The sequence below is a fragment of the Coffea eugenioides genome, chromosome 10 (assembly GCF_003713205.1).
Source record: "Coffea eugenioides isolate CCC68of chromosome 10, Ceug_1.0, whole genome shotgun sequence".
In the NCBI taxonomy this organism is placed as follows: domain Eukaryota; kingdom Viridiplantae; phylum Streptophyta; class Magnoliopsida; order Gentianales; family Rubiaceae; genus Coffea; species Coffea eugenioides.
The window spans coordinates 5,740,093-5,767,464 of record NC_040044.1 but is presented as its reverse complement, the minus strand read 5'-3'; the positions used below and the strand labels follow the sequence as shown (position 1 = coordinate 5,767,464).

The 27,372-nt window shown below is 35.0% G+C and overlaps 3 protein-coding genes across 3 annotated transcripts; all 3 read left to right on the top strand.

Annotated features, from left to right (window-relative positions):
- Positions 1 to 1,489: 1,489 nt before the first annotated feature.
- On the top strand, positions 1,490 to 5,688 carry LOC113749510 (purine permease 3-like). Its single transcript, XM_027293266.1, has 2 exons — positions 1,490 to 2,403; positions 5,087 to 5,688. Exons 1-2 carry the CDS (start codon positions 1,696 to 1,698, stop codon positions 5,438 to 5,440), a joined length of 1,062 nt encoding a protein of 353 aa, XP_027149067.1. The 5' UTR covers positions 1,490 to 1,695; the 3' UTR covers positions 5,441 to 5,688.
- Positions 5,689 to 12,234: 6,546 nt separating this feature from the next.
- LOC113749885 (30S ribosomal protein S1) lies at positions 12,235 to 19,207 on the top strand. The gene is made up of 8 exons (XM_027293760.1): positions 12,235 to 13,187; positions 14,440 to 14,514; positions 14,610 to 14,681; positions 15,116 to 15,196; positions 15,358 to 15,455; positions 17,133 to 17,258; positions 18,298 to 18,346; positions 18,465 to 19,207. Exons 1-8 carry the CDS (start codon positions 12,315 to 12,317, stop codon positions 18,642 to 18,644), a joined length of 1,554 nt encoding a protein of 517 aa, XP_027149561.1. The 5' UTR covers positions 12,235 to 12,314; the 3' UTR covers positions 18,645 to 19,207.
- Positions 19,208 to 23,468: 4,261 nt separating this feature from the next.
- On the top strand, positions 23,469 to 27,110 carry LOC113750271 (probable LRR receptor-like serine/threonine-protein kinase At1g34110). Its single transcript, XM_027294270.1, has 2 exons — positions 23,469 to 26,343; positions 26,613 to 27,110. Exons 1-2 carry the CDS (start codon positions 23,469 to 23,471, stop codon positions 26,993 to 26,995), a joined length of 3,258 nt encoding a protein of 1,085 aa, XP_027150071.1. The 3' UTR covers positions 26,996 to 27,110.
- Positions 27,111 to 27,372: the final 262 nt, after the last annotated feature.

The following is a 27,372-nucleotide window of genomic DNA, read 5'->3' as shown; positions in this document are numbered from 1 at the left end:
CAAAAATATTTATATATATAAATATTATATACAAAAAATATATTTTATTTAATAAATATATATTTATATATAAATATTAATACAAAATATAAATATGTATAATTAAATATATTTACATATATTTATATTTATTTATTTAAATATATAAATATATTTAATTATATATATTTATATATATTTATATAAATTAATAAATATTTTTATAATATATAAATTAATATATAAATTAATATATAAATTAATATGTATATTTTGATATTTATATTTCACTTATGAATATAAGATATATATAAATTATAGTAATATTAATATATTTCAATTATGTATATTAATATGTATAATATATATTATATCAATTGAAATAAATATTATATTTTTATATATAAATATAAATATTTTGTTTAAAATATATTTATATATATATTTATTTAAATATAAATATATCTATATCTATATATATTTATATTTATATAAATATATATCAATTTTTTTTATAATATGTATATTAATATATATATATATTTGTATATGTATATTAAATATATAATAATATACATATTAAAAAACAAAATTGAAATAAAAATATTATATATATAAATAAATAAACATTAATATATAGAAACAGAGCCAGTATATATTTAAAAAGAATCTCAACAAAATTCTAAATTATAAAAATATTCAAAAATATATTTTTTAAATACCTCTAAAAATAATCCAAAAACATCTACAGTAAAAGTTTTTCATATACAAAGCTACAGTAAAGTTTTTAAAAAATACCTCCGAAAACAGCTAATGCAAGCGGAGCCTAAAGTTTTTAAAATATCTTTCTTGGTACTTAGTATCAGAAGGATATTTTACATTTTTTTGGCAATTTTTTTTATGCAATAGTTGTCGGACATGCGACTATCACATGACTCTTTCAGATAGCATTTTGGAAAAAAATCGTCAAATGTACTAAATTTACTCAAATATTGAAAGTTTGGGTATCGGATTTGTTTTTGTCCAAAATTTGGAAATTAAAACTGCTCACGTGTCAAAATTTGGATATCAAAACTACATTTTCTCTCGATGACAATTTTATAAAGTAGCTGGCTCAGAAATATGTCTTCTGGACAACCAATTATGTAATTTTGCAAGTTGATCACCTGGAATTTAATTCATGAATTGCTCAATCTTATAAAATTTCCTGGAATTTGAATTATAAATTAGCGGACAAGATTCTGTGATCGCTAGATGCCGACGATGGCATCACCAACCGCCTGTGGCCTACCATGCATAGGACTTCTTTTTAGTTTTTACCGCTTGAACCTGACTTCCTTTTTACTGCTAGAGACCAATAATTGATGACATCTCAATCGCCTAAAATAAATGCAAGATAATTAATGTCATTTTCATCACAGAGTGCACATGCCATTCATCCTCAGATTTGCTGGTATTCCATTTTTATACTATATAAGCCAAGCCTCATCCCCTCCCCCAAAAGTTCTCACTTTTCAACAACGTGAAATTTATAAATAAAACCATATCCACGACACAAAGATGAAAATATCCGTTTGATTGCAGCACAATTATTTTTGTATTCTTGCGCAACAACCCTTTCAGGCATCCATCTTTTATGCTGTATAAATTCATATCCTTGGGGAGAAGCAGGACTCGAGGCAAAGGAAAGGAATCTAAACAAGTTTAGGTGGAGAAATGGACGCTCAAGTCAACAACGCTCTGAGCAAAGCTCTCCTAGTTGTCAACTGTTTGATTCTCGCCATAGGCAACTGCGGTGGCCCGATAATCATGCGTCTCTACTTCGTCAAAGGAGGCAAAAGAATCTGGCTTTCAAGCTGGTTACAAACCGTAGGATTTCCTATTATTGCCATCCCACTACTCATCTCCTATTTCCACCGCCGCAAAACTGAAGGGCCAAACACCAAGCTAGTATTGATGAAATATCCTCTATTCATTGCCGCCGCCGCCATCGGCCTCCTGACCGGCATAGACGACTACTTGTACGCCTACGGAATGGCTCGGCTCCCCGTTTCGACCTCTGCCATCATCATTGCTTCACAGCTTGCTTTCACTGCTGTCTTTGCTTTCCTTCTTGTCAAGCAGAAGTTTACTGCATATTCAGTAAACGCCGTCGTTTTGCTGACCGTGGGAGCCGGGGTTCTGGCTATGCACGCCAGCAGTGACCGGCCCAAGGGTGAGTCCACCAAGATGTATGTTTTGGGGTTCCTCATGACGGTTGCAGCCGCGGTTTTGTACGGCTTCATGTTGCCAGTGGTGGAGCTGATGTATCTCAAGGCAAAGCAGGCGATTACTTACACTTTGGTGCTGGAAATTCAGCTGGTCATGTGTCTTTTTGCCACTGTTTTCTGCACCGTTGGAATGGTCGCAAATAAGGATTTTCAGGTACGCTCTTCTTTCTTTTTTTTTTTCCCACACTATCAGATACTACTATATGATTAAATAAACAAAATTTAAAGTGAAAAAAAAAAAACACACACACACACACACACTCACAATTAATAATGCAGAATCGCTGACGGGCGGCTTCTTGAGTTGATAATTGCTTGTCTGCCGGCCTGGCCTTGGGCTGGTTGGTGTCATGAATACGACGGATTCAATCAAAACAGTTGGGTAGTAAAAACTAAAAACTAGAAGCGTCGGACCGGTGACGGCACAGATTTGAACAGATTATAATTGGATAATGAATATAATTTGATTTTTGTGGTTAGAAGATGAAATCTCTTAAAAAAATGCCTAGACACGTTTTAGGTATGACTTTTATGGATTCATCGTATAAATTAGGGATAGTTTTACAAACCTCCCTTGAGGTTTATGATGATTGCAGGAAGTACCCTTTAGGTTTAAAAAATTACATAAACCTCCCTTAGAAAATAGTTTGGAGCTCACTTTGCTAATGTAAGCAAAATATCTCCATTGATAATCCTATATTGCCATTAGGGGATTTTTCTCCATAGAAATAAAATTCCTTTCTAATTTTAAACTTAATATATTGCCACATACTTTAAGAAAACTATCTACCAAATTTATTTTTCTTCTCTTAGATAAAAGAAATTCACATGGACAATTTGTAAAAAAAAAAATGGATTCCAACTGAGTAAGTAACCTACTTTTATAGGAAACTAGAATTTTTTTCCACATTATTGCAATATTTAAGTAAGATTAGATTGAGGAGATTTGGGTGGATAGGACTAGAGAGAATCTATTACTCATGCTCTTTTTTTTTTTTTTTCAATGATTCTTTAAATTTGATTTTAAACACGCATTACTTCACTTCATGGAAATGTTAAATTGAATAATTCATGAAGGTTGCTTTTGTCATTTTGCACCATAAGGTAAAGGGGAGGTAGGTGTAATTCTTTAAACGTGGAGGGTACAATCTGCAATTGACATAAACCTTAGGAGAGGTTTGTGAAATCATCCCTATAAATTATACAAATATGTCTAGATGCAGTCAAGTAACACGTACGTGTACGAAGAGGTTGTCAAATCATAGTAACTTGTACCATGTTGCAAGAATTTTAGGGACTTACGTAAAGCTTTTTTCAGTGATAATGCATGAATTAAAGATTCATATATAATTGAAAAACATATGTGGCTATTTATTCGACTTCTCTGGTTCAGTTACTTTACACGCAAACGACTGGCTCTCATGGAAAGTTAAAATTTTTGAGCATTTTCTTGTGATAAACATGAAATTAATTAAGGGAGTAATTGAATTTTCTAACCTATATGGAAAGAAAACTCTAAAAAAAAAAAAAGTAGGCCGCATTCTATCAATGGAAAGATAGAAAACTCTAAAGAAAGTAGGCCGCATTTTGTCATGCCACATGCAACTTGTAGAATGAGTACTTTTTAAAAGGTTGAACTTTCAAAGGTTGAACGCCACTCATAAAATAAGTGGTCAAGTTGAAGTTGACAACATATTAGTGCCACCCTCTTATTTGGATCACTAGTATCTTTCTAAAGCCTCATTATGGATCCTAATGTCGGTCTTACTATCATGTTGTTAACCAAGAAAGCTGCATCTTCCAATCGGAAATTTCTTTATAATCTTGCTTGTTACTTGGTATAGAATAAAATGAATAAATAAATAAAAGGCCGACAATAATACTTCACCGAAAATTTTATAGTAAGTAAAATATGACTTGAGTGATAGAATCCACCTCCTTGATTTTATATAATTTCTATATTTATATCTATTACTCAGTAACGTCGTTATTTCTTTTATAAGTGGACGCATACAAGTGGCCCTGTTTGAAATGTGGGTTTTTTGAGAGTTTGTCTAAAACTTTACTGTAAAAGTTTTTAAAAAAATTTTTGAACTGTGTAGAGTTTTGAATATTTTGAAGTGTACAGTTTATAAGTTTTGAAAAAATTTTTGAGGTTACTGTAGCTAAAGTTTTTAAAAAACTTGTAGCAGGCAAACTGGACAAAAAACTTGGTTCCAAACAAGATGGATCAATGGGAACCTACATTAATATTTCGCTGTCACTAGATCAAGCCTCCTTCGAGTTTTTTCACTTTTCTAGATGTGCCAACCCATGCACGTATTGCCAGTTTGCCACTACCAAACATGGCAAGCTATCAATCAGGGGACAACAAATCATTGACTTATCCGTTGCTCCATATACAGGACAACATTTATTTATTTATTTTTAAAAAAAAGAGTCTGTTTCATACGAATATGATCAGGCTTCTCTAAATGATTATCAAAATACAACTTAGTCCTATCCAATTAATCGCCCATTGGACTACATGCCACCACGTTCATCTATTTTCAAGGGGGAAAGTATGAATCATTGGCTCCATACGCAATCATAGAATTCGACCTTTTCTGTGCAGTTATGATGCCATGTTTGCCTTGCGAAAAGAATTCGTGGTTTTGACCCTGTTTCTATATATATATATTAGAGATCCTTAGATTAAAAGTTTCGGGTTCTGTGAATTTTCCAAAAATATATAGCTTCTTTTCTTCTTTTTGTTTTCTTGCCAATTGACCAATTGACTTTGACGAATGTCATCACAATTGGTGACTGATGTCGTTGCTACATAAATTATTGTGCAGGCAATGGCAAGGGAGGCAAGGGCATATGCACTAGGAGAAGCTGAATACTACCTTGTCGTAACTTGGAGTGCCATAATTTGGCAGTTCTTCTTCTTGGGCGCAATTGGAGTCATCTTCTGTGCTTCATCTTTGCTCTCCGCCATTCTGATAGCCGTTTTGCTCCCAGTCACCGAAGTTATAGCAGTTATTGTCTTTCAAGAGAAATTTCAAGCAGAAAAGGGAGTTGCTCTTTTCCTCTCTCTTTGGGGATTTGTTTCATACTTTTATGGCGAAATTAAGAATAAAAAGTCCAAGGAGGAGATAGAGGGTCAGAAAAATGATTCTCAATCGACAGAGATGACTCCAATTCAGTGACGGAGATACAACGGAGGCAATTGTCCCCACTAATCCCCCATCAAAATATATGATTTACATATATGAATACATAGCTTTGCCCCCATAATTACATAATATTGCCCTCACCACTCTTTAATAAGATATTTAGTTTATTTTCCTTAGAAGTATCTAGTTAATATTATTTTTTGTTTATCACTTTGTCTGTACCAAGTAGATTGATTAAAAATAATAGACAATCCATGTCACTTCTCATAGCTAAATGGAAACTAACCAATAAAGACTCAACTTTACCTTTATTCTTCTTTTCATTCTTTTTCAATTTGCTCTCTATGCACAAACCCGCTCGAAAAGTTGCCATAATTTTTATTTCTCTGCATATCGAACTCGAACTTGAGTTAAACTTCTAAAAGCTCAACGAGCTTGAGTTCAGACTCATTTACCTTGAGTTGAATTCGAATAAGGTATTACTTGAGTTCAACTCGAATCGAATACCTCTACCTCCTTCTCTCTAGAGCCAATCAGTAAGGCTTTATCCAAAATATAGGCATGCAAGTTAAGGTATGGGAGCAATAAATTTCAATGTTGCCATTTTATCATCACACAATTTGCTATGTCAAGAATCGAGTTTATTATCAAAATAACTCTTCTTTCGAAACATATACCCAAAGTAACCTAATTTTAAAATTTATTACCTTTATAATTCTTTTTTTGTCACATAGGTTGCATATGTGGCAGGATAGAGATAGAGGCACATTCCATCTCTCTTTCTCAACTAATATTTTCCCCGATTCTCTCTTTGAACCTTCCCACCTTTTTTTTTGGGTTCGTTATTTTTCGTTCTTTCATTATTTTTCCTTGTCAAATGTAATTGCCAGAAGCCAATATTTATATTAACAACATCTAAAACTTCATTGTCATTCCTGATATTATATCTGTGGATGAAAATATTGTCCTCAATTTGATAATCTCAAGGTAAACGAAGATTATTCTCTTATCTTTTCTATTATGCAATTTTTGGAACATTCCTATGGCCTTCAAAAATTTGAATACTGATCGTTTTAACAAATGATTTCTCACACCGTGTGTTTGATAAAATGTTAATAGGAAAACTACGTAACAACATAGATTCACACTCAATATGTTTGATTTCCACCACATATATAAGCATGTTCATTTGTAGCGCCTCTCTATCACATGATCAAATAATCTCGTATTCTTGAAATATTTTTGCACATTTATTCAACATCAATTAATGGCTTGTGTTACTTTCAAGAAACTTTAGCATTATCTCAATTGCAATAATTTGATTACTTTTTGTAAAAGTTCTTTTCAAGGAGTCGGAAGCATAATATAAAACAAATATGATAGCCTTGAAGTTTTTGTAACTTTTTCTTGTTATTGCTTACAATTTTCATTGCAACTTTTGTATTTTGCAAATTTATTTTTGAAAAATATATGCAATAAGTTTGATACATTTAAAAAAATTACAGAGAGCAATAATAGCAAGGTCAATAATGGTAGAATTTATTTTAAATAATTATAAGAAAATTATTAAAGCTATGCAATCTTCTTGTGCCTCCATAATAAAAAAGTTTAAATTTTTAATTTTTGTTGGAAAGTATAGACTAGATTAAAGCTTTCCTTTATTGTTATATTGCATGGCAATCAGGGTAATTAGGTGGCAACAATAACATCGATTTGGGAATAAAATTTGAAAGTGAATCATATTGGGAATATTTTTTAGAAAGAGTGTTATTTTGACAAAAAAACTCGTCAAGAATCTATAAAGTGGAGCTTAGCCGAATGAAATGGTGGTTCACTCGCTTTTATACGAACTTGGATAGGTTTAGCTTACTCGCAAATTTAATTCTCATTAAGGATGGGCCGAGTTTTGGATACCCAGCAAAATTTAGAAAATATAGTCCCGCTCGAGTATGGCTTTACTTTAATCATTGGTTATACTTCTTCCACAGCTAATTTAGAGTCTATTTGAGAATGCGGTACTTTTTGAAGTACTCCTAATATTTTTGGGTAATAAAAGTACCTTTTTTCTAAAAGTATTATTTTTGGGTAATAAAATACTTTTGAGATGTTTGATCATCATTTTATAAATTTAGGAGTAAAGTTTATGGTATCAAAAGTACTTTTAACAAAATTTCAAAATTAGTGCTTTTACAGTAACTTTTATATTTTAAAAATAAAACATATATTTTGACCATTTTATCATAAATTATAAACTAAATGAGGAGATAAATACATTTGAAGGATTCAAAATCACACATTATCTAATAGAATAATTTGTGTTTGGATTGCATTTTCCATGATTTTTTATGAAAAAATTACTGTAGTGATTTGATGTATGTGAGGGAAAAAGGTAATAGAAAAATGTGATCACGGAAAACAATGTAATTTTTGACGGAAAATAGCAATCCAAACAAGGCATAAGAATTCGATTGGGGTTGCAGTAGTTTATCGAAAAGTACTTCTCCAGTAGAGGATTAAATAAAAGTACTTATTAAATGTTTAAGTTCTTTTAAATAGAGTGTTTGGAAGTATAGTTCTTAAGTTCAATAAGTTCAAATGTATTTATCTCTTTATTTAGTTTATAATATTGAATAAAATGATTAAATTTAAAGTTTTAGTTTTTAAAATCACAAAAGTTACTCTAAAAGCACCAAATTTGAGTTTTTGTTAAAAGTACTTTTCACACTGAAATCTCTACTTCTAATTTTATGAAATGATGTTCACCAAATGTATTAAAAGTACTTTAGTGTGCTTTTTCATTAAAAGCACTGCAACCCAAATAGGGCCTAAGCACTTATCATAGTAAATTGCATATGAAAGAGTCTGCAGCCTCCTAATAGCAATGTTTTTAAACTCGGACCGGTCAGTGAATCGGAGAGGTGGCCGGTTCGCGGTTCGATCCGGTCCAACCGGCCGGTTCAAAGGTTCACTGTTTTTTTTTTTTTTTTTTTTAGTGTTAAGTACTAAGCAGGTTTCATTCTACACTTGAACTTTACCAACATAACTTAATTTAAGTTATGATAATAATAAATTTTCTAAAAGTTATACACAAAAACATGAATGATAAATATAATTAAAATATCATAATTCACCACAAGTTTTCATAAATTCATTATAAACATAAATAGATACAATCCAAATGTGCACCAATTATCACAAATAAAAACACAAAAAATAATAAATTAAATATTGAAATTCTTTTACAACCCTTAAAAAAATTCATAAAGAGTTCAAGTTAAGACAAACATTTGAATAGCAAACTTTATCAGTGCATGATAAGAACCACACCACCTTTACAATTTCATCAACTTAAGCTGAAAAAGTTAAAATTTTATTATAATAAATATAAATCTAATTGCTCAAACTAAAAAAAACTAAAAATTTTTGAAAAACAAATATACAGTTAAACACATAAAAAATTAATTGCTACTAAACATTACTAATTAACATGTTATATTAAATTCAATGATCCTATACCATTAATTATTTTAAATTCAATTATCAAATAGCTTCAATTATGTGCCAAACTACCATATTTTTGACCAACCCAATGTTATTATTTGTAATTCCTACCCAATTCCTACACGGATGTGCACTACTTTTGCAAAAATTTCATCCTTAATTAATCGAATAAAAAAAACAAAAATGAGGGAAACATATGAAAATTGAGGGGAAAAAGAAGAAAATGCAAAAAATCAACTAAAGATAATAATATAGAAAAAAAACCTTGAAAAGAAAAAAATTAAACTTACTAAAATGTTGGAAAACAAGAAAAGTTGAAATTTTCAACTTGGTTACAATCTGCTAAAGATAATAACCTGATAATAATGGTGAAGACTTGAGAAAATCTTGTTGTGGATATTTGGGTTAAAAATGGTTAAGAAGAAAAAAATTGAAAAAAAAATAAGAGAGAAACTTGATTTTTAATATATTTTTTAGTCAAGTAGAATTCTCAACAAACTTAAGTACAGTCTAGCGGTAAGATTGTCATATTTAAACTTGGAGACCCAGGTTCAAATCTTAGCTACTCCATTCTTGATATTTTGTTGAAGAATTTAAAAAACCGCCGGTTCACGGTTCGTACGGTTCGTCCGGTTCGTCTGGGTTTCAACGGTTCTCCATGAACTTCCGGCTTTAACATTAGACCGGACCGGTGACATAGCCGGTTCGCGGTCCAACCGGTCGAACCGGCCGGTCCGGTCCGGTTCTGAAAACATTGCCTAATAGGAAAAGGTAGGTTTTTACTGTTAAACTAGGGCCTTGTTTGGAAGTCAAGTTTTTTTGTCAAATTTATCTGCTATAAGTTTTTTAAAAACTTTAGTTACAACAATCTCAAAAAAATTTTCAAAATATTAAAAAAAAAATACACTTCAAAAATTTTTTTAAAAACTTCTACAGTAAAGTTTTAGACGAACAATCAAAAAACTCACCTTTCAAATGGGGTATTTCGCTTCTGCAACAGTTTACACTTCGTCAAATGAGTAGAATTATGCATTTTTCTATGAACTACTTGGTCACGAATTAGGACTACATGATAAGACCACATTTGCAGCATCACAAGTATAGCTTATAAAACTAAAAGAAATTAAAAAACTTACAAATATTACCACATTCTCTTCTTCCACCCACTACCACCACTATCGCCTCATCCCTTCTCCCTCATTCTGTTCCACCTCCACTGTCACCACTACCACCAGCCCTACTACCATCATCGCTTCTCCCTTCTCTCCCTCTTCTTTTCTTCCCCTTCCTTCTCTCTTTTCCTTTCCCCTCTCTCTCTTCCCTACAACCCTTCCCTTTTCCTTTCCCTTGAGTCTGGTTGTGAGCCAAATTGCAGCCCGCGGCTAGACTAGATCTATCGTAGACCAAATTGCAACCCGCAACTAAATCAGACTAGATCTGGTAGGAGAGGGGAAGAAAAAAGAGGAAAAGGGAGGAGAAAAAGAGAGGGAAAGGATGAGAAAAGAGGAGGGGGGCGAAGAGGCGGTGACGATGGTGGGTAGTTTTTTAATTTTCAAAAAATACACCTAAACAATTTTTAATTCTAAAAATATCTTAAAATACAACCTTAAAAAATATCCCAAAAAACACCTAATAATATATGAGTAAATCTTTCCTACACTGACGGTGTATACACTATCAGCGTTAGATTTATGACATATGTGCAAAAGTTGAATTTCAAATTCAAATTTGCATAGTTGTCATTCATCCAACGCTGATAGTGTATACACTGTCAGTGTAGGAAAGATTAATCCATAATATATAGTAAAAATTTTTCACATATATTGTTACATAGCAAAATTTGCAAAAATACCCCCAAAAATATCTAATTCATAAAGATATCAAAATAAAATAAAAACATAGTTTAGGAAAATTACAAAAGTAGCGAGGTTGGGCTGCATCTGACTTCACAGCCCAAAGAGCTGCTCTAGACAGATAAAGCCCTGTCAAGAAAGCAAGACGAAACTTCCCATGCTTTTCAGCCCAGGTGACCCACATACATGATAAATCACAGTATTGAGTTTTCTCTTAACCAGAGCCCTTAATCTAATCGGCATGTGTTAATTAGCTTTCTTAGAAATGAATTAAATTGGAAAAAAATATGTCAGTTTAAGAGGATATAAATTAATTACGGGTGTGTTCACTATGAAATGGATAACTGTACTCCCAGTGCTCTAGGAACTAATTAGAATTTTTTTTCCCATTAACAAGAATTCCCATGAGGGTTATAGGGGTAGAAGTTTTGTAATGATTAAAGAGGGCAATCAATAATTCTTGAAAGGCTTTTTGTTTGGTAAACACAAAATCATTTTATTAATAACTGGACTGAAAAATCAGCTAGTGATAGATGATTCACATAATCATGTGGATTCTCCTTCATGTTTTGCTACAAAATTTGCTTTCTAAGCAAACTCAAGAGCTATTTTGTACACACTTTTTGTGGAATTTGAAACCTCTGCTTTCTTAATATAGGATTTTTGTCTTTATGTTTTTTGAAGGAACTACACGATACGATATATATAATATCATTAAATTTCTAAAAAATATTTTCTTAGCTAATTTTGGTTTATCAAATAAATAAAAAAAACGTATAAATAAACAGTTGTGTTGTAAGATATTTAGCTTGATCACAATATTCTTTCTTTTTTTTTTTTAAAGTATAAGATTACAAGCAACTCACTATGGTGAAAGTAATACAAAGCAATTACAACTCAACAAAATAATCTACAAATACCCTGAATTTCAATAATGTTACAAATTAAACTTAAATAGTAAAATGTAACCAAAAAAATCTTAGGACTATTGCCTCTAGTCAAAACTCTAGCATATATAATCCACTTATCCTTTTAACTCCCCATTCATTCTTGGTTCCAATTGGATTGTATTTTTGGGGAGTTTTTGTAAAAAAAAATTATTGTAACCGTTTTTTTTTTAGAAAATGATGTATGTGAGATAAAAAGATATCTCTAAAAATCTTTAAAAAATATTTTCCACAAATACAATACAAACAAGGTTGTACCCAAAAAATTAAAAATTAAAAAATAAAAGAAAAGTTATTAGGCTACACTTAACCAGTAACACTACTTCTTTGACTCCACCAAAAAAATGATAATTCACATATATTCAATTATATTCGTTACGTATAGGAATTTTAACTATTAGTAAATTAAGTCAAAATTCGGTCAGTAACAAGAATTGGTTTAGACCATGTAGCATTTTGTCTTGTTTAAATTGGTTTAAATTGTCTTGTTTGCTAGCCTCCACAGTCCACATTTTGGACCCCAAATTCCGTTAACCGCTGCTAAAGGATTAAAGGAAGCGGCAAAGCTGCTGTAACTGCGTCAGAAGTAGATGAGGATAAGCAGACATGCCACCACTCCTTCACTGCTGTGAGTATTTCTCCTTGGCTAATCCATCTTTACCTCTAAGATGTGCAGTTATTTTTAACTCTGCCACTCAAACCAGAGCTTTCTTCAGCTCCCCTAAAACCCCAGATAAATTCAACTCAAAATCTTTCAAGAACCTGTCATTTCGTGCGAAAGATTCAATTTTGGGAACAACCCGTGTTTTATTTTGCTCTAAAAATGAAGTCTTTGAGGATTTCAAGAGTGCCCATGTGAGGCCTGAAATTGAGAATTTTGATGAGCTTGAATTGCTTGATAAGCCTTTTCCAAAGCAAATGGATGATGGTTCTGTAACAGAAATTGAAGAGGAAGAATTGAAGAAGGATGATAAAGACGATGTCTTGGAGGAATTTTATAAGTTTTTTAAGCCCAGAGATGAGTTACGGCAAGAAATTGACGTAGAAGAGGGTGGAAAGGGGAGTCAAACTGGAGAAGGTTATCAGATTGAGAAAGTAAGTATTGAGTATTATGAGCCTAAACCAGGTGATTTGGTTGTTGGAGTTGTGGTTTCAGGCAATGAGAATAGGCTTGATGTGAATGTTGGTGCTGATATACTAGGGACAATGTTGACAAAAGAAGTGCTGCCACTGTATGATAAAGAGATTAATTATTTGTTATGTAATTTAGAGAACGATGCAGAGGAGTTTATGGTTAATGGGAAGGCGGGGATTGTGAAGAATGATGAGGCTGTGAGTCGGGAAGCAATGCCAGGTAGGCCAGTAGTAGCGCCTGGAACACTTCTTTATGCTGAGGTTCTGGGAAGAACACTCAGTGGCCGGCCATTATTGTCAACAAGACGACTCTTCAGACGTATTGCTTGGCATCGTGTGAGGCAGGTTCTTTTCTCACCTTCTCAAGCCTTTATTTGGCAGTTCTACAGCACTTCTGCTCATATTTGCAATATGATATGTGTGCCCCTGAATTGGTTCCATATTAGAGAAAAAGGAGATTTTGCAATCCTAAAAGCCAATTTTTAGATTTGGTTAATGTTCCTAGTATGGAAATGGAGAAAGTAGAGAGGTTTGGAGGGAGAAAGGACAAATATTTGAGCAATTTTTGTCAAGCACTTTTTGGAGTATACTCAACACATAGACTCTGTGGTTAACACAATATAACTATTTTGTGGATGAGAAGCATATACATAAACACGAGTGGATAACTCCTGCTCGGTGCCCTTTTCTTTTTAACTTTTTTTTTTCCCTTTGTTTTGTATTGAAAATGGAGTTATCTAGGAAAGGAATTTAGAGCTAACTAAGATTAGTTGAGATCATCTCTATGGTAATAATGCTTACTTAGACAAGAATTTAAAGGCATATCATTTGAAAATGCATTTGTAATTTGCAGAAAACTAGAGAAGTCGGGTTGAAGCATAATTCTGCATTCATGGGTATAATGCTCATTAGACTTGGCCAATGTCATTTTCCTTTGTTCTTGTACCTTTTTGTATTCCTTAGCCTAGCAAACAGAGTCATAGTAAGCCTAGCAAACAGAGTCATAGTATGCCATTCTCTGGCATCAAACTCCTTTTCATAGCAAAACCAACAGTCATATGTCCTCCATTTTTTTATTTTTTATTTTTTTGTGTAAAGTTCTGGTATTGTTTTTGACATGTCCAAGATTTAAAGAGTGCAGGATGTTGGTTTGAATGGACATATAAATACCTGAAGTTGGAGAAAGAAGCACCTTTGATGGTTCATATGAGCAGCCCCCCCCCAAAAAAAAAAAAGAACTAACTACTGTCTACTTCCTAGACAATTATGAATTGTTGACCAAACATCTAGCTTGGCTATCTTTGGCCATTAGAGTCATTGAGATTGAATAACATGTAAATTCTGGATTTAACAAGAAAGCCGTTAAATGTCTGCTAATGCTGCTTGGTATAGCTGTTTACATGTCCCGTTCTGTTTTGTTGCAAGTACCTAGAGCTAAAGGAGAATATAAAACATTTTTTAGCCCTTTTTCTTAAGTTGAAACCTAGAATTGATGTTTATTTTGAATTGTTTAATATTACTAGCTTCAATTGTAACTCCAGTAAAGCTAATTCTTTTAATTTCAATAATGTTTGGAGTTATGCTATACCTCATGCAGATAAAGCAACTCAATGAACCTATTCTCATCAAAATAACAGAGTGGAATACTGGTGGTCTTCTTACTAGAATAGAGGTGGTCTCTCTCTCTCTCTCTCGTAAACAGAAGCGCTATCTGAATTTTGACAACTATATACCTTAGTTATTGACTGTTTAAATGTGATTCTGCAGGGTTTACGTGCCTTTCTTCCGAAGATTGAGTTGATGAATAAGATCAGCAATTACACTCAGCTGAAAGAGAATGTGAGTTGAAAGCCTTCTTAAAATTCTTACAACTGGTTTATATTGGTTTTTCTTTTGGTTTTGGTTTGTACTTAATGGATGCATGTATCCACCTTAAAGATTATTTAGACCTCTTCCTGGACGATCTATAATGTGCCTGACAGATATTCATTTGGAATCTGGACTAAAAAGAGCCAGAAATGAGAAGAAGTTCTAGTCAGTAGTTTTAGCTAAAACCCAAACAAAATGAGTTTTATTGACTGAGGAGCCTTTCAGATTGGGTTTGCTGACACCAACCTTTTAATTGGCATATATGGTGATGGAAGGACAGAAATGCCCGTGATGGCTTCTTTTCTTTGTTGCTCTTGGTTGATAAAAATGCTTATGACTAATTCATTTATAGTTGGGATTAACTACATATTCTACATTCATTGTGCCTTTTTAGCTATTCGCAGGTTGGTTGCTGGCTCTATGTGTTTATTACGAGAATAAATGAAGATACAAATGATCTGATACTCAGTGAGAAGGATGCTTGGGTCAGTTTTTTGATTGACATTTTCTTTTCCACTTCATGTTATACCTTATGATCTTTGAGTCTTATATTACTTTTGTCTTTCTCCAGTTTTGTGTTTATTCATTGCTTCTTAGGTGTCTTTCCTCTCACCTTCTGAAGGTTCCTGCTTATTTTGTGTGACAGGAAGTCCTTAATCTTCAAGAGGGGACACTTCTTGAGGGAACGGTCAGGAAAATTTTTCCATACGGTGCTCAGATCAGGATTGGTGAGACTAACAGGAGGTGAGTTTAAGGTTCAATAATATCAGTCAAAATCAAATGCTTCAAGCTTTCTCGCTTTCTTTTTCCTTTTTCCTCCTCTTTTCTGGAGACGAGATAACTAAGTTACCTACTATATACTGAACGGGTTAAAAAAAATTATAGGTGGACCAAAGCAAAATCCAGCTTGTCTGAGAAACCCAGAAACCAAATAAAGTATTTAAATCTCAGAGCTTATTTTAATTACCATCAAGACTGCTGTCTGTGTTCTTTACCTTATGTTGATAAATGACTCAGCCTTGTATGCGTCAAGCCGGTCCATTTGATATATTGTCTGCACTGAAGTCCCTTTCTTTATTTTTCCTGGGTAAAGTCCTTTCAGTTAGTTTTTTGGCATCAAAATGCTTTTCATTTGAAGTGACTTATAAGTTTTTTGCACTCTGCTCATATTTTCTGGTCTGAATATGACTAGGATATTGTGGACTAATACTGCTACATCTAATGTTGATGTTCCTTGTAATGGAATTAACTTTACAGCTGACATCTATATAACATCCTAGTTTTCAAAGGTTGAGAGAGGAGAGAGGTGAAGCTTTCCTCTGTGTTGTGACTCTCCCAGCTCAGCTCAGCACCTACCAACACCCCCCCCAAAACAAGAGAGAGAGAGAGAGAGAGAGAAGAGAGAGAGAGAGAATAAGAAGAAGAACAAGACGGGAAAAAAAGAAAAGAAAAGAATGAGAAGAGGAGAAGGAGTCCCATCATGTTGAAGTTCATGTGACGCCAAGGAAGCATTCATTTACTTTGGAGTTTAAGTTTAAAAAATTACTCATATACCAAGTGAAGAGGCAATGAGTTCTCTTGTAGGCCAGGAATTTGGAGGAAATACAGATATATTCATGGTAAGGAGAGGAATGTATCTTGAATACGACAGGGTAGAATGGTGGTCAATTCATGGAACCAGAGTTTCTGTTTCTTCCTTGGAAGAGAGTAATGGGAATGGACTTCATCTCTTTCACCCTTTCCTTTCATCTAATCAGCGGAGAAGTTCCCTAAATATAACCTTTATCTCCAACTAGTTACAGACAATGAAACTCTTTCATCATGTTTAATTTCCTTCCAATGAAATTAGTAGTCATTTCTGTGTCCACCTTGCTTGACCAATCAGATGTCCCTTCTGTTTTACAATGCTGGTTTTTGTGCTTGTTTTATGGGAGACTTAGGTGGAAATTTTAAAATGCACAAGGCAGTGCTGTTTATGGCAAACTCAAAAAGGAAATTTAAAAAAAAAACATATTTCTTCCTATTGGGCAAAAATTGGCAGGGACAGGATTGGGTATTGATGACTTCATAGGGTAGCCTGCTATCTGCTGTCTATATTACACGATGCAGTCTTCATATCTGAAAACCTTGTGAAGCTTTCCTCTTGTGACGTTTAGAGGGCTTCTTATACTTATGGGAGTTCTATATTGATTCATGTGTAAGACTTTTCTAAATAACTAGTATTTACATATGTAAATGTAATGTAATATTTTTGAACATGTGCCTATATGTATACATTTGTTTGTGCATCTTTTACATACTTCCAGATAGAAACTGAAGGAGCCAGATGTATATAGCCCCACCAGGGTGGTGGTTGTTTGAAGTTAATCCTCAATTAATCCTTTCAAACTGTGGACTGATTTTCATTTTGTTCTGTTTCAGTGGATTATTGCATATCTCAAACATCACTCGGGGACGAATTGCTTCTGTCAGCAATTTGTTGGAAATTGATGAGAAGGTTAAAGTTCTAGTTGTTAAGTCGATGTTTCCTGACAAAATATCTCTGAGGTAGGTCATTTGGTTAACTGGTTCTTTGGTCTCATCATCGTATGTCTATTTGTTCTTGGGACAAATGTCAATATTTTACTTCATCAAGACAGTGCTGATGACTACCCAGATTGCTACATTCATATTAGCTATATAAATATATTGAGAAGGGAGAAGGGAACTTCTGATCTGGATAGATGAACTATTAAACATCTTTGGCATCTAGCGTAATCGTTCACATAGGAACAAATGTTTTATTTCTGTTGGCCTATACTTGTGAATTCGTGAAATATTAAAACTTGGACAGCTCAGAAGCCTATGCAAGCTGAAGTTTCCTTCTGTAGTTTGCATATTCAATTACATATCAACTAACTTGAAATGAGTCACCTGTTATTGCCAGGCCAAATACCCCTGTTTTGTTTTTTTTTTTCCTAAGCGTTCTAGACCTTTAATGTCTTTTCCCAGCCCATAGCTTTGGACAGAATGTGTGAGGAGGACCTACTAATCAAGAGAAATTCATACTAAATTCTGCCATCTTCAACTTCAAAGGCATACCATTTGTTTATTAGCTGACCACAGATCGTGATTTATGACTGCTTAGAGCAAGAATAAGTTGCAAGATAGTTTCTATCTTCTGGTGAATTAATTGTATCTTATAGCATGGATAGCCTTTGCTTGGGTTTATTCTGTGCCGAAGTTATATCACTTGAAAAAAAAAAAATGCCGCCTGTCTGGGTTAGTTTTTGAAGGCTTGATGTTTCACTTCACGGATTTGCCTGATGCTTAGGTCATGATTCTTTTGGCCACCAGATGCAATTTCCAGACAACTGTTATACTCGAAATAAGGCTATTTCCTCTTGGCTGGTCTATGAATTCTTTCAAAGATACATATTGAAGTTCTTTCTATGGGCTAATTTGCAATATAGCTTGCGAGAAATATATGATTGATCTCATATAATCATATTAAATGCATGCAGTGTGGTGAAGCAAATAGTTAAGTCTTTTTTTTAAATGTCGTCTAGCTGTCTAGCTCACTTTTTCTTAATCTTATCTCATGCAGTATAGCTGAACTTGAAAGTGAGCCAGGGTTGTTTCTGTCAAACAAGGAGGTACGACTATTTTGAAAGTGCATTTCAATTGTGTACTGTGCGTCCAAATGTATGGCAGACTGCATCTGTATTTAATGTTTCCGCTATTAGGTTGATGTTGGATTTTATTTTTTACCAGAAAGTATTTGCTGAAGCTGAAGAGATGGCAAAGAAGTACAGACAGAAGATGCCAGCCGTTTCAGCAGCCCAAAAATCAGCTCCGCTTCCGGCCAACTCAATACCTTTTGAAGATGAAGAAAATATTCTAGCAAATTGGAAATGGTTTATATTTGATAAAGATCGTGTACCAAACCCATAGTTTCACAGTTGGAAAGCAGAAGGAACCCAATTGGGAAAGGCCAACAGAAGCCTCCACAGATTGTACCACTTCCTCCCCTCAACCATGGTGCGCTTGAAAGCAAATTTCAACTTGGGCAGCTTCATTTATGGTCATGATCAAGGTAAATCATAAAGTTTATAACGGGGCACTACAAGATCTAAATCACCAGCCATCTGAAATTAGAGGAGCTAAGCAATTTAATTGTCAGGATATCCAGAGGATAGGCCCTAGTAAATTCTGCTTGATTATTTACGCAATCAATCAGGTGTTTGTATTCGTACTACGCAATCATCCGTTTCTCTTGCTTATAGCCGCTTCTTCATGGCTATTTATTTGTCCACAGAGTGACTTCTTGATGTGCTTTTACCTCAGGCTATCTTCTGTAAAGATTATTCCTTCATCTTAGGATGCCAAAATTTTTGTAGTCTGCACTAAGGCATGTGCTTCCAACTATGAGTCTTGTAGTTGTAAGGCATCATTGACATAGCCCCAGAAGGGTGGAAGTGGAAGAGAAAATAATGCATTAATTTCTTGTACCTTATCTGGCACAATTTTGCATTAGCCTTGTTGCAGACATCTCCATTCAAATGGCATGTTCAGCAGATAAATAAGTTATTATCCCTACTCTTTGAATAAGAGCTAATAAGTCGTATTCTCTTCATAAGAGCTAAATAACTTATTCATCTCCATTCAAATGGCATGTTCAGCAGATAAATAACTTATTATCCCTACTCTTTGAATAAGAGCTAATAAGTCGTATTCTCTTCATACAGAGTGATGACAGTATCAAATGGACATTTAATGATGCCTGAAAATAGGCATCCCTTTTTATTTGAACGCTTGAAGAATTTCGTAGTAATTAAGATGGAGTACAAGGAAAGCAGATTATTCGTTGGATACTTCAACTAGCTCAGTAGAAACTTCTTGCTGTCTTCTCTTTGTTTAATCTCTACGCTTATGTCTCACTTAGGAGGATTGAATTCACATGTTTTTGTTTATCAGTATCCATTGCTTGCATCCAACAAGAGCAATATTGACAACTTTGTTTGCTTCTACAAGTCATCTAACTTCTCTTGGCTCAAAGCAGGATTCCAGAAAGATGCCCCAAAGTCAGAAATGTTTGGCCACATTTTCTTTTAAATAACGCTACTAAGCATGGAAATATTGAGCATTGTTTAGTCTTTCCAGGTCCTCCTCGGAAGCTCTATTTCATTTTTGTCTTCTTCATGCTTGTTTTTGAATGGCTTACTTTTGCATTATTCTTCAGTTAATCAAAGCGAGATAGATTCTCAATGAGCTAATTTGAGTGACTACTGCCTATGCTAAGTATAGGTTTGGGGCTCCATAAAACAGAAACAAAACAAAGTTGATAAAAGAATAGTGAGCAAAGTCAGACCAAATGGAACATCATTAGCTGCACAAGGGGATGCCATGAGGCATAAGCTTTTTTTCTTTGCCCGCCAAAAGGGGTGCCAACTTATCACTTACTTGCATGTATTTTGGCTTAAAAAAATGACTTTTTGCTTAAGAAATCAAAGAAATCAGTCATAAATTGACAGAATAGCAACTGCACATAATATAGATAAAATACTTACATGCACGAGACAAAAATATTATGGTTTCAATTTAATGAAAAACAAAATTTTATTTTCAAAATTTTTGGCTCTCAAGGTTGTAATCTCAAAAAAAAAGAGGACTAAACTGTAGTTCAAAGCCAAAAATTCAAGAACGTTCCTAAATTTCATAGAACCTACCGATAATCTTGTGAGTTTACATCCGTTTGAAGCTTGATTTTATCAATTGTGAAGCGAGTTTGTCTCACAAATTTTAGCTAGTAGCTATACCTTGGTCTACAATGCAATGATTTTACATAGAGCACTAGATGTTTCACACTTCCACTCTGCAAGAGACAGCAAGAGAGTTTCCTGCTTACAACATAGCCGAAAACATGTTTAAATTGGTTCTTAGTGTAGGCATTCGGCTTCATGTTGGCATTTTAGTGGACTCACTGATGCCACCAGCATTTGAAGAATCTCTTTGCGTGGTCTTTAAAAAGTCATGAAAGTGCAAGTCTTCAATATACTACATGTCTATGATGAGGCTAAAAGTTGGGGTTTCTGCAAATTCAGATAAGCTGAACCACATGAATAATTGTTGGTCAAACCTCAGAACTGAAAGATTTTTCGATTGAACTTTGGAATATAGTATTAGAGTATGATCGGATAAAATCAGTTGATGCACATTTATAGTCCATTTCGGTGTATCTTGGAACCCTTTAGATCTGGTCTTGTGCCTTTGACAGGGGACTGACTGGACCACACTCGACAACATAATAATGGTTCAGTTGTTCTAATCTTTATTTACTTATTTTTCTCTCCAAAAGAAGATATTCACTTCTTCTTGCTTGCCAGTTAAACCCCAGAGGAGAATAATACTTATGATCTTATGCGAGGCAACACAAGATGAAAGAACGAGAACAATGAAAGACCAAGAACCCTTAAAAAAGAGAATTGCCAAAAAGTTCAAGCAGTCTCAAAAAGTAAAGACCATAATTGCTGCAGTCTTCAATGCCCTACACAAGAAATGGAAGAGAAAGCAAACTATGGTGGAAAACTAGAATGTAATACGATAAAACCTTCCTCGAAATGATACCAACAAATGGTCTTGGTGACTCTCTTCTGGCAATCCCTCCATTAAAGCTCTTAACAATCCCTTAAAAATTTTCCTTTTCTCTTTAAAGTTTTAAACATGGTTTGGTTTGCTGCATGTTCTTTCAAACATTAATGCATTTTGGCTGTAAGTCTCTAATTCTGCATACATGCACTCAGAATTGTAGAGACTAATAAAGAGCGGCTTAGAACAAGTAAACAGTGAAATCTTTAAAACCCTAACAACACACTAATCGTAAATTGTGCCCTACTATAATCTACTACACATGTCCTCTCTCTCTCTCTCATTCTTACTCATGTGACTGTACATTTTTCTTTAGCCCTACTCCCAAAACACAACCACTAATATCTCCTCGGAAATCAAGTCATCACCCTCTTTATAGTATTTCTTAATTTTACCACAACACAGTGATTAAATAACAGTTAAGAAGAAAATTATTTACAGCTGCTTTTCTAACTTTTAACCCTAAAAAAAACAGATGCTCCATTAATTAAATTTCCTCTACATGCACGCCCTGCCTTTATTATCCTAGTCCTGTGGTGTATATACTGTAAACTGTAAAGGACGAATAGACTTTGTTTATGTGCTTATTATATAGCCCAGCAAAAGGACATTTATTGTAGTTTGTTTAATCCAGTTCTATTTTAATCCTCTTTTAACTTTCACAATACCCCATAAGCTGCCTCTCTGCTGTATCATCAAAACTAATCTCCTCTTCCCTAGGCATTCTGCCAAGTACTCTCCTGTATATGCACATACATATATATATATATATATATGTACGTATATATCTCTCCTCCCAGTGGCAACGGACTCTGAAATCTTTGGTACTAATACCATCTAAGAATCTTTGCACAGTTCAACCTAAAATTAACAAGTATAGATGGGTTTAAAATGATTAATTTGCATGCTAAAAGCTCTTGGAACTTGACCCTTCACAGCATATTTATTCTATCCTTACCAAACCAAAAGCAATACTTTGTTAGAGAAAAAGATCAACTTCTTTGAGAACATTTTCGTAAATTGCTAATGCATTGGATGGTTGAAGAAGGGTACTTTTAGGAAAAAAAAAGTTATATTTGCATTCTCTATTTGGAATTCTTGTTAACTCTAATTTATAAGAAACAAAAACTTAGCTTAAGATAAGCGCTTTGACAAAATAAACTTAGGTCGTTTTCTGCACGCTCAACTCATATTTGTAGAATCTAAAGAACTTTAATTAGTATCAGGGGAAAAAAAAAAAACAAAATGGCCCTTTAAAGGAAAAATGTATGATTTGCAAGATGTTGTGCAAAATGAAAAGGAAAAATAGCTTGACAATAGTCTCTCTCTCTCACTTTTTTTTTTTTTTGGGGTTGGAATGACAATAGTCTCCTTACAGAACTTAATTAACTTAGGTACATCCATGCAACTTTGAAAGGGTAATTTTGGCTATCCGATGCATCTCAAGTTTTAATATAAACAACTAATCACTGGCGCCCTAATTAACTATCTTCATTTAAACCCAACGTTTGGTCTTCACTCATCTTGAAAGTTGAAACTCTCAATCAATTGTTACGCCGAGAAAGAAAGAAGAGAAGGATAAGCTTAGAACTCTGGCAGTCGCCTCCTTCCACCACCACTTCCAACCAGCCATCACGCAAAAGCTAGCCTAAATACTGCAGGAAAGCTAGCCTGGATACCGCCGGAAAAAGATAGAAGAAAACCCCAAATGGCCAACTTTAAAGCTACACCAGTACTACAATCTTCAGGAGCTGAGACATAAGTTTTTACTGTGCACCACCACCAGCGCTAGCACCTTAACCGGCTGTACCGCCAGAAACGGCCGACGTGGGAGGAGAGACTTATCTCCGGTAAGCATGCTACCTTCTGCATGAATAATCAAACAGTTGAAATAGTGCTGCTTCTTTATTAAGGACTACTTTTTGTTCACATGCATGGTTTTTGATCAGCACCACCTAGTGTGTGTTTGAAGCATACCTCATCACCCCATTCTACAGCAATAGAGGCTTTCACATGCATGCTGTTCCCTTGAGGAGTGGACTTTCACCACCATTTTTTGTCTGTTAGTCCCATTCTTGATTAATATTCTTGACTACTATCACTGCTAAACCAGTTTTTTCAGGGGCTCAAATGGAGAGAAGAGTTCATTTTTTGACCTCAAAAGCTTCATTTTTCTTCACCTTTTGCTTCTGTTATGGTTTCATTGTCAGTCCTAGAACACTAGTGACTTCTCTTTCACCTGATGGCCAGGCTCTAGTTTCTCTTCTCTCAGCTTCTGACCCTTTTACCAAGTCTAGATCATCTGTGCTTTCTTCTTGGAACCCCTCAAGCCCAACTCCATGTTCATGGGAAGGAATAACTTGTTCTCCTCAAGGAAGAGTCATTTCAGTCTCTCTTCCAAACACATTTCTCAACCTTTCTTCTTTGCCTACAGGGCTCTCTTCTTTGTCCTCGTTGCAGCTTTTGAATCTCTCCTCTACTAACATCTCAGGACTAATCCCTGCTTCCTATGGTGCATTTTCCCATCTTCGCCTTTTAGACCTCTCTTCCAACTCTCTTTCTGGGCCTATTCCTCCTGGACTAGGCAGCCTTACTTCACTTCAATTCCTTTTCTTGAACTCAAACAGATTAACAGGCAGAATCCCACCACACCTTGCTAATCTTTCTTCATTGCAAGTCCTCTGTCTCCAAGATAATCTCCTTAATGGGTCCATTCCGGCTCAATTAGGCTCCTTGTCATCCCTCCAACAGTTCAGAGTTGGGGGAAATCTGCATTTAACAGGGGAAATTCCTCCACAGTTAGGCCTACTTACTAATCTCACAACGTTTGGGGCTGCGGCTACTGGACTTTCGGGTGTTATACCGCCTACATTTGGGAACCTGATCAATCTTCAGACTTTAGCCCTTTATGATACTGAAGTGTTTGGTCCAGTGCCCCCTGAGCTCGGGTCATGCTCGGAGCTTAGAAACTTGTATTTACATATGAATAAGCTAACTGGTACAATCCCACCTCAATTGGGAAAGTTGCAGAAGGTTACTAGCTTGCTTCTTTGGGGTAATTCTTTGACAGGAACTATACCGGCGGAGCTTTCAAATTGTTCATCACTCGTTATACTTGATGTTTCTACAAATGAATTGTCTGGTGAAATTCCAGCTCATCTGGGGAAGTTGATGGTTCTTGAACAGCTTCACTTGTCTGATAATGCACTAACCGGTTCAATTCCATGGCAGTTGAGTAACTGCTCTAGTTTAACAGCTCTTCAGCTTGATAAGAACCAATTATCAGGTCCAATTCCCTGGCAAGTTGGTGAATTGAAATATTTGCAGAGCTTTTTCTTGTGGGGTAATTCAGTTTCAGGAACCATGCCGGCTTCCTTTGGGAACTGTACTGAGCTATATGCTCTTGACCTCTCGAGGAATAAGCTCACTGGAATAATACCAGAGGAGATTTTTGGGTTGAAGAAGCTGAGCAAAGTTTTGTTGCTAGGAAACTCATTAATCGGAGGAGTGCCTCGAAGTGTTGCAAGATGCCAGTCTCTAGTGCGGTTAAGGCTCGGAGAAAATCAGCTTTCTGGTCAGATTCCTAAAGAGATTGGACAGCTGCAAAATCTTGTGTTTCTTGACTTATATATGAACCATTTCTCTGGTGGTTTACCTCCTGAAATTGCTAACGTTACGGTTCTTGAGCTGTTGGATGTGCATAACAATTACCTCACTGGTGAAATACCATCTCAACTGGGTGAGCTTGTCAATTTGGAGCAGCTTGACCTCAGTAGAAACAGCTTCACTGGGCAGGTTCCTTCAAGTTTTGGTAACCTCAGTTATCTGAACAAACTTATACTGAATAACAATCTGCTTAGTGGACCAATCCCAAAGTCCGTTAGGAATCTGCAGAAATTAACACTTCTTGACTTGAGCTACAACAGCCTCTCTGGTTTAATCCCACCAGAAGTTGGTTATGTAACAAGCTTAACAATTAGTTTGGACTTGAGCTCGAATCATTTTTGTGGTGAACTCCCAGAAACAATGTCTGGTTTGAGACAGCTGCAATCACTTGATCTTTCTCGTAACATGCTTTATGGAAAGATTACAATTTTGGGTTCCCTGACCAGTCTCACTTCATTGAATGTGTCATATAACAATTTCTCAGGTCCTATACCAGTCTCACCATTCTTCAGAACTCTGACTTCAAACTCTTTTCTTGAGAACCCAAACCTTTGTGAATCTGATGATGGCTTCACTTGTTCTTCACGGCTAAGTGGACGAAACAGGTTGAAGTCTGCTAAAACCATAGCTTTAGTTGCGGTAGTTCTGACTACTGTAATGATGGCGCTTGTAGTTACTTGGATTCTTGTTATGAGGAATCAAAAATACATGTCGAGAAAGCACTCAGGCATGTTGACTCCATCAAGGGAAGAGGATTTTTCTTATCCATGGAATTTTATCCCATTTCAGAAGCTCAACTTTACCATCGACAGCATCTTGGAGTGTCTGAGAGATGAAAATATTATTGGTAAAGGTTGTTCAGGAGTTGTTTACAAGGCAGAAATGCCAAATGGTGAGTTGATTGCAGTGAAGAAGCTTTGGAAGACGAAGAAGGAAGAAGAACCACTAGATTCATTTGCTGCAGAGATTCAAATCCTGGGACACATTAGGCACAGAAATATAGTGAAGCTTCTTGGTTACTGTTCTAATAAGAGCGTTAAGCTGCTCTTATACAACTATATTTCGAATGGAAATTTACAACAGCTCTTGCAGACAAATAGGAATTTAGATTGGGAGACCAGATACAAAATTGCAGTCGGAGCAGCCCAAGGTCTGGCTTACCTTCATCATGATTGTGTGCCAGCAATTCTTCATAGGGATGTTAAATGCAATAACATTCTCCTGGATTCCAAGTATGATGCATATTTGGCAGACTTTGGACTCGCAAGGCTAATGAGCTCTCCAAATTACCAGCAAGCTATGTCCAGAATAGCAGGATCTTATGGATATATTGCACCAGGCAAGTCTCAGTGAGCTTTAGTTTATTCCTGTACTTAATAGCTTTCTGCTTAATTACCTGTCGCAATTGCTGAATTTAGATGTTTATGAATGTGTTCTATTTTGAGCATTTTATGAAGTTACATCAAAGTTTAGTGTTTTTCATCATTTGGTAAACTGGGTTCTACCAAATAACCATTCATCTTGTGCTATTGAACAAGATAATAGTCTCTGAATTGCTCTTTTAGTATCATCAATAAATATCAACAAAAATTTGTTCCATTATTGCAGAATATGGGTACACTGCCAACATAACAGAGAAGAGTGACGTGTATAGCTTTGGAGTTGTTCTGCTTGAAATTTTAAGTGGCCGGAGTGCCATTGAGCCTCAAGTTGGAGATGGAATGCACATTGTTGAGTGGGTAAAGAAGAAGATGGGAAGCTTTGAACCAGCTGCAACAATACTCGATTCAAAGCTCCAGGGATTACCGGACCAAATGGTGCAAGAAATGCTTCAGACATTGGGGATTGCAATGTTCTGTGTAAATTCATCGCCAGCTGAAAGGCCAACCATGAAGGAAGTTGTTGCACTTCTAATGGAAGTCAAGAGTACCCCTGAGGAGTGGGGAAAAACGTCACAACCTCTAATAAAGCAGTCCTCAACCCAAAGCTGATGCTTTTTGGCTTTCCTGACTTGCCTCTTCTAGGTGTCCGTGACTGATCTTCTTTGGTTCCCCAGCTTAGATAGAATGACATCTCCAAGCATTGAATGATATTTGGGGAACTTTTGTACAGATTTAGGCAACATTATATGGTTCAATTGCTTCTACTCTTTGCAATCCTCATTCTGGTTGAACCGTCCATCTCATGAATCAGAGTCATTGTGAGGCCTCAGATTTGTAGTATCTGACAGCTCAGGAATGAATGAATTCTCATGTATCTTAGTTGTTGAAACTTGTACTGGCGAAGAAGTGTGGAGCAAGAAAAAGTTAAATTGACCAAGGAAATTAACAATTGGAACAAAGTGTAATATCAGATCCATCATAATTAG

What these genes read in the sequence shown, in the direction of transcription:
- LOC113749510 (XM_027293266.1), top strand. Translation starts at nt 1,696, where the DNA reads ATGGACGCTCAAGTCAACAACGCTCTGAGCAAAGCTCTCCTAGTTGTC. An exon ending in TCGCAAATAAGGATTTTCAG is followed by an intron (nt 2,404 to 5,086) that starts GTACGCTCTTCT and finishes ATTATTGTGCAG; the next exon opens with GCAATGGCAAGGGAGGCAAG.
- LOC113750271 (XM_027294270.1), top strand. Translation starts at nt 23,469, where the DNA reads ATGGAGAGAAGAGTTCATTTTTTGACCTCAAAAGCTTCATTTTTCTTC. An exon ending in TTATGGATATATTGCACCAG is followed by an intron (nt 26,344 to 26,612) that starts GCAAGTCTCAGT and finishes CCATTATTGCAG; the next exon opens with AATATGGGTACACTGCCAAC.
- LOC113749885 (XM_027293760.1), top strand. Translation starts at nt 12,315, where the DNA reads ATGCCACCACTCCTTCACTGCTGTGAGTATTTCTCCTTGGCTAATCCA. An exon ending in TCAGTGAGAAGGATGCTTGG is followed by an intron (nt 15,197 to 15,357) that starts GTCAGTTTTTTG and finishes TTTGTGTGACAG; the next exon opens with GAAGTCCTTAATCTTCAAGA. An exon ending in CCTGACAAAATATCTCTGAG is followed by an intron (nt 17,259 to 18,297) that starts GTAGGTCATTTG and finishes TATCTCATGCAG; the next exon opens with TATAGCTGAACTTGAAAGTG.